This window comes from Lacerta agilis, chromosome 3 (genome assembly GCF_009819535.1).
Source record: "Lacerta agilis isolate rLacAgi1 chromosome 3, rLacAgi1.pri, whole genome shotgun sequence".
Classification (NCBI taxonomy): domain Eukaryota; kingdom Metazoa; phylum Chordata; class Lepidosauria; order Squamata; family Lacertidae; genus Lacerta; species Lacerta agilis.
Window position 1 is genome coordinate 30,147,182 of NC_046314.1, and position 7,093 is coordinate 30,154,274.

Consider the following 7,093-nt stretch of genomic DNA (forward strand, 5'->3'; position numbering starts at 1 on the left):
CTTTGGATAAGCTTATAAACAATAGTTTCCTGTTGTATGTGTTTTCGAACTGGCTTAAAATTTATCAGTGGCTTGATCTGAACGAATTGGAAGATGAACTGTTCAGGGCACAGAGAGATGGCATGCCTATCTTGCTTATGTCTGGGAGGACTTTTCTGCTTCTGTTCTTGCAGCTGGTAAAGACCCAACATTGCTTCTTGAATTAGTAGTTGCAAATCTTAGATTATGAAGGTCAGACCAAATTCCCCCCAGGGATTCCTTGTTGTATTCACCATACTACATATTATAGGCAAACCTTGATTGAACACCCCATCTTCAGAGCTTACTGTTCTAGAGTGATTGTTCTGAGGTAGCACCTTTCTGCATGGGTCCCATGTATAGGACCTTTCTTGCCAAAGTCACATGTTTTAGCATCCTGTGTTCTTAATTTTTTTTTTTGTAGGGAGCTTGCCATTCTACAGCATAGTAATGTTCTGTAGCCTAGTTTGCACACCATAGTAAGCTTAGAAACTCACCCAAACCTGGGAACATGGTTAAGGTCTCTCCTCCTTAATCACAGCCTGTAACCACAAGACAAACCCAAACTGTGGTTAAAGAAAAGAGACCTTAAGCTCAATCCTGGGTTTGAACAATACATTAAGCAAACCTTAGCTTGGCAAAGGAGCAGTAAAATGGCCTCAATCTCCTCCTTGGGGGTCAGCACATTACTGTGTTCATGCTAAGCCCTGGTTTGGCTTAGCACAATGTGTGAACACAGCCTATATATGACATTTATTACAATGAAAGTGAGCTGGATCAATCTCTGACCTTAGACTTGTCAAACTCGACCCACTTGCACTTTTGATTAATCTCTTGGAAGTAATAAATCAATAAATACTGCTTTGGCAGGAGAGGTACGATATAAATTCGATATATAAAATGAACAACAGAAAGTTGATAAATAAAAAATTAACACAAGCCTTCCTCCAGTGTTGCAAAATGTTGTTGTTCAGTCGTTCAGTCGTGTCCGACTCTTCGTGACCCCATGGACCAGAGCACGCCAGGCACGCCTATCCTTCACGTTGCAAAATACAGGGAAATAAAGATGTGAAGTGCGGGGCTGGTAGTTGAAGAGCCTGGTTTTCCAGAGTACTAAAGTGAATGGACAACCTCACAGATAGAAGAAGCCTTTGCCCACTTTAAGACAGTTGCCTTAAGTGTTGGTGGTGGAGGGCAGAGCTAGTGTGCTCATCCCACCCCTATGTCTTTACTTCCCTGCATTTGTAATACCTGGAGAGATCTTCCATTAATTTCTGATGTTGCTTTGTTTCCTCTTGAGTGTTTGCAATGCTTCCCAGTGGATGGGCATCATCCTCAGAAGAAAAAAACCCAGATGTGTTTGTGGGAGTGTTGGGACAGCTTTGGGCATGCAGACCTTACTAGCTTATTTTAAGCTGCATCCTATAGCCACATCCCTTGAAGCAAGCCCCACTGGGACTTATTTGGTGTAGATCTGTAGAGGATTGTGTTGTTGACTAAATTAAGGGGAAATATTCATGGATTAACCTCCCAGAAATTGTGACTTGTGTTACGTTTTCACTGATTACATTTTCTAAATAGACGAGACAGATGTAAGCCATTAAAAATAATTGTTAGAGACGTGAGTGCTAGAAATCTGTGCTTTAGACTTATGCAAAGGAATAATTTGGTAGCTTCTTGGTCAAAGATTGCATTTTTTAAAAATTGAAGCTGGCTTTGATCATTAAAAGGATTTTTTTTTAACGTTAGTCTTGAGTAAATGTGTTTTGAGCACCTAATGGTATACTACTTTGTACTGCCTAATGACATAATTCATTTTTCCTTATTGTTAAATTAAGAGGCTATCTAATAATATGGGGTTGGATCCAGACTGCCCTGCTTGAGGCAGAACCATTGAAATCCATAGTCCTGATGACTAATTCTGAATCTAGACTGCCATCATATACTGCCTACATTCCTTATGCCATCCCAAAATTAAGCTGTCAGATTGCAATCTGTGTCTTTGTGTTGACAGTTGATACAAGTTCCATTGCCTTGCACCCCAGCTCACAAGATGGAGGAAACTGGAGGGAGAACAGGTGGGAGGGTCAATGCTGGAGGGTTTGGGTGAATCTGCTGGGGTTGTCTCCAATTCCTTGGCACTTCCTCCATGACTTGCGTCTTCCAGGAGTCATAAACAAATATATCTTAGAATTGATTTAATGGGGCTGCCATTTATGTTGCATAAGTATTCTTCCGGTTCTGTGCCACCGTGATTGAAAAAGTAATTACTGCAGCACAGGCACTGCTGAGATCTCTGTTCATTTAGAACGAAACAACATTGTCCGTGTGTGTGTGTGTGCGCGCGCGCGTGTGCACTTGTGTGTGTCGTGCATGAGTTTCATTACTTGTTGCTTGTCTAATAAGAATGAATAAGTGCTGTGTTTGCTTGTTAACTGCCTATTCAATATGAACTACAATTCTCTTCCAGATAACGATTACTGTGTGCAGTCAAATGGGGAGTCTTGGTATTAGCATTGCTGGTGGAAAGGGCTCATCTTCATGTAAAGAAAATGATGAGGTGCATTTCATTACTCACACATTTTCCAACTACTAATCCTTTGTTGTGAGAGACCAAAACAGTCGCCCTCCTGTCTTGCCATTGACTCGTTGGAAGTCATTACACGGCAGTCTGTCTTAATAAGAAGAGCAGAAGGATTAGCTTGTGCTGAGCCCCAGAATAATCGCATGAATTGCAACTTCTTGAGAGATGACTAAAATAATTTTTGTTTGTATACAAAGCCCATATGTTGTAAATGCCATTACCAGTATCATTTCCCACCTTGATTCAAGGTGACTCTACTTGCTTCTGTGCTAATGCAAGTATCACACCTGTTCATTTCACAATTTCTCCTTGCTCTTGGGTCAGTGTCTCTGTGTGATCATGCCACAAAAAAAATTTCTGTTCACGTTCTCAAATCTCATCCCAACCCAGCACACCTGATTCTGGCCCTCTTCTCTCCCGAGTGAATTTTTGGTTTAATCTTACTAGCCCGGGGAGGCTGGCTTCAATTTTTGTTGTTGTGCCCACCAAAATAACTGGTGTCCGTATAATTTTTAAGGCAGTTCCCCCCCCTCTCCCTGTGCACTTAGTAATGCGTAGCTAGCAAAATAAACTCCCAGGTCTGAAATGTCTTATTTCTCCCCAGGGAATCCTAATAGCACATGTGTCCAAAGATGGCCCACTTGACTTGGCTGGGGTACAATCCGAAGACAAAGTTGCGGAGGTATAGAGTCTTTGCTTTCATATTTCACTTTATGAAATGTTCTCCTGCACTGCAAAGTACCTTAGGTGGGTTATTAAAGGTCACTTAATACTGAATTAAGCTCATTATGAGTGCCAGAACCCCAGAGTCATCCACGACTGGACCTAATGGTCAGGGGTCTCTTTACCTTTACCTTCTTTCAGCAGTGTATTTTAGCAGATGGCCTGTACTGAAAGAAAATTTCTCTCTTTTCCTGTGAGAAAATTTTCAATGTTGTAAGTTGCTCTTGGTTACTTTTAGTAAACAAAAATGGTGACTAAAATGCTAATGCTAATAATAATATTATGAACCTAAGTCCAGAAGCAGAAGACATCAAGAAGAGGTGGCAAGAATACACAGAGGAATTATACCAGAAAGATATGGAGGTCTCATACACCCCAGGTAATGTGGTTGCTGACCTTGAGCCAGACATCCTGGAGAGTGAAGTCAAATGGGCCTTAGAAAGCCTTGCTAACAACAAGGCCAGTGGAAGTGATGATATTCCAGCTGAACTATTTAAAATTTTAAAAGAGGATGCTGTTAAGGTGCTACACTCAATATGCCAGCAAGTTTGGAAAACTCAGCAGTGGCCAGAGGATTGGAGAAGATCAGTCTACATCCCAATCCCAAAGAAGGGCAGTGCCAAAGAATGCTCCAACTACCGCACAATTGCACTCATTTCACACGCTAGCAAGGTCATGCTTAAAATTCTACAAGGCAGGCTTAAGCAGTATGTGGACCGAGAACTCCCAGAAGTGCAAGCTGGATTTCGAAGGGGCAGAGGAACCAGAGACCAAATTGCAAACATGCGCTGGATTATGGAGAAAGCCAGAGAATTCCAGAAAAACATCTACTTCTGCTTCATTGACTATGCAAAAGCATTTGACTGTGTCGACCACAGCAAACTATGGCAAGTTCTTAAAGAAATGGGAGTGCCGGATCACCTCATTTGTCTCCTGAGAAATCTCTATGTGGGACAAGAAGCTACAGTTAGAACTGGATATGGAACAACTGATTGGTTCAAAATTGGGAAAGGAGTACGACAAGGCTGTATATTGTCTCCCTGCTTATTTAACTTATATGCAGAATTCATCATGCGAAAGGCTGGACTGGATGAATCCCCAACCGGAATTAAGATTGCCGGAAAAAATATCAACAACCTCAGATATGCTGATGATACTACCTTGATGGCAGAAAGTGAGGAAGAATTAAAGAACCTTTTAATGAGGGTGAAAGAAGAGAGTGCAAAATATGGTCTGAAGCTCAACATCAAAAAAACTAAGCTCATGGCCACTGGTCCCATCACCTCCTGGCAAATAGAAGGGGAAGAAATGGAGGCAGTGAGAGATTTCACTTTCTTGGGTTCCATGATCACTGTAGATGGTGACAGCAGTCACGAAATTAGAAGACGCCTGCTTCTTGGGAGAAAAGCAATGACAAACCTAGACAGCATCTTAAAAAGCAAAGACATCACCTTGCCAACAAAGGTCCGTATAGTTAAAGCTATGGTTTTCCCAGTAGTAATGTATGGAAGTGAGAGCTGGACCATAAAGAAGGCTGATCGCCGTAGAATTGATGCTTTTGAATTATGGTGCTGGAGGAGACTCTTGAGAGTCCCATGGACTGCAAGAAGATCAAACCTATCCATTCTCAAAGAAATCAGCCCTGAGTACTCACTAGAAGGACAGATCCTGAAGTTGAGGCTCCAGTACTTTGGTCACCTCATGAGAAGAGAAGAATCCCTAGAAAAGACCCTGATGTTGGGAAAGATGGAGGGCACAAGGAAAAGGGGACGACAGAGGATGAGATGGTTGGACAGTGTTCTCGAAGCTACTAACATGAGTTTGGCCAAACTGCGAGAGGCAGTGAAGGATAGGTGTGCCTGGCGTGCTCTGGTCCATGGGGTCACGAAGAGTCGGACACGACTGAACGACTGAACAACAACAAAGTCCAGTGCTGCTGAAGACTTAACTTTTCACCCAGGCCTTTAAATGAATCTGGTGGCATGCTTCAGTTGTTAGTAGTTAGGTTGTACTTCTGTTTATTTTGTCCTTTCATGACGTCTCTGGTCTGTAACATTTCTACTGTAACTTATTCTGGGGTGACTTTTAATAATGAAGAGTGGGTAAGAAATTATTTGAGTAAATAATGGCCGAGAGAGAGAGAGAGAGAGAGAGGTGCTTTTTTCACTTTTTGAAGAAACATTATGGTTCCAAGTTTCCTCACCTCTTTTAAGAATGCCTGAAAAGTGAATTGGCTATTTTTCTTATTTTTCTTTTTAAGGATGCTCTTATATCAGAACCCAGCACACCTGATTCTGGCCCTGTTGAGACGCCACCCAAAAGTGGACCATTCCAGACAGTAAATCATGTTATAACAGTAAGTGATGATGGAGGAAGATATTTATGCATTAATAGTGCCTGAAGAGGTGTTACTATTATCTTTTTGGTAAAATATAGCTTAATCTCCCCTCCCCAGAAAAAAAAATCCCTGTTCTTTTTATTTATACCCACCTATCCCTGAATGGTAAGTTATCTGTCTGGTTCTTGTACTGAATTAAAAACAACCCACCAGATGTCAGTGTTAGCCTGGGCTCTTATCAGATGGTTTCAAATACATCATCGACTTCCCCCTGTAACTTCACTTCTTGTGCTGAGGGATCCACCAGAAGGCCCTCGGAGCTGGACCTTAGTGTCTGGGCTGAACGATGGGTGTGGAGACGCTCCTTCAGGTATACTGGGCCAAGGGTATTTAGGGCTTTAAAGGTCAGCACCAACACTTTGAATTGTGATCGAAAGCATACATTCTAAAAAATAGAATGAAAAAACCCCAGCAATAGAAAACCATCCACCAAAACCCCATATATAATCTGAGCACAGACCACAGCCATATTTCCACTGTAGATGGGCCTCTCCTTCTAATCTGAGGAAGAAGGATATGAGAATAGACTAGTCCTAAGCTATCCAAGATTTGGGGAACAGTTAAGCATTCAAAGAATATCTGGAAAATGCATGACATTAAAATTTGCAAAGGAGATCTGCGTCAGAGGAGAGTTCTTGGCAGCAAACGAATGTTAGCTTCTTGATTCTCTTGTGCAATTCACTTCTCTTCCCTACCCCCTTCCCTGCATTCTTTTCTGTATCCAAGATACCTCGAATCATCCTAACACGCCCTTCCACTTCAGACGAAGACACGGACCAGTTAGCGCAAGACCCTGATGACTTTGAGCCCGAGGAGACGGACAGTTCAGAAGGCCATCTCTATTCAGACTGTTTAAACAATGCTTTTTACCCCCCTTAATAAATTATTCTTTTTAGAAAAAAACCCACAAACGTTTTCCTGCTGCATTGAATGTGGTTCGTGAACTGCTCAGGTTTATTCATAGTTTTAAAGGGTGGAGCTGGTTAGAATGGGATGGCTTAGGGAGCTAGCTGGGAGTACATTCAGAGGCTTGATGGGCTAGATTACGTTGCAGGCCAGAGGTTCTCCATCTTTGATTTAAGGCAATACAATGGAATTGAATTTCAGCAGCCCAAAATCTACTGGTATGCTCAATTAATATGCCTTGACTGGGATTTATAAAAACTGAAATACTCATAGAATTGTAGGGTTGGAAGGGACCATGAGGACCATCTAATCCAGGCATAGGCAAACTCGGCCTTCCAAATGTTTTGGGACTACAACTCCCATCATCCCTGACCACTGGTCCTGTTAGCTAGGGATGATGAGAGTTGTAGTCCCAAAACATCTGAAGGGCCGAGTTTGCTTATGCCTGATCTAATCCAACCCCC

General features: G+C 42.1%; 1 protein-coding gene across 1 annotated transcript; it reads left to right on the forward strand.

The window, feature by feature from the left end:
* Nucleotides 1–2,381: 2,381 nt before the first annotated feature.
* LOC117044603 (protein scribble homolog) lies at nucleotides 2,382–6,620 on the forward strand. Its single transcript, XM_033145412.1, has 4 exons — nucleotides 2,382–2,578; nucleotides 3,207–3,284; nucleotides 5,586–5,681; nucleotides 6,450–6,620. The coding sequence occupies exons 1-4, from the start codon at nucleotides 2,513–2,515 to the stop codon at nucleotides 6,600–6,602; spliced, it is 393 nt and encodes a 130-aa protein (XP_033001303.1). The 5' UTR covers nucleotides 2,382–2,512; the 3' UTR covers nucleotides 6,603–6,620.
* The last annotated feature ends 473 nt before the right edge of the window (nucleotides 6,621–7,093 follow it).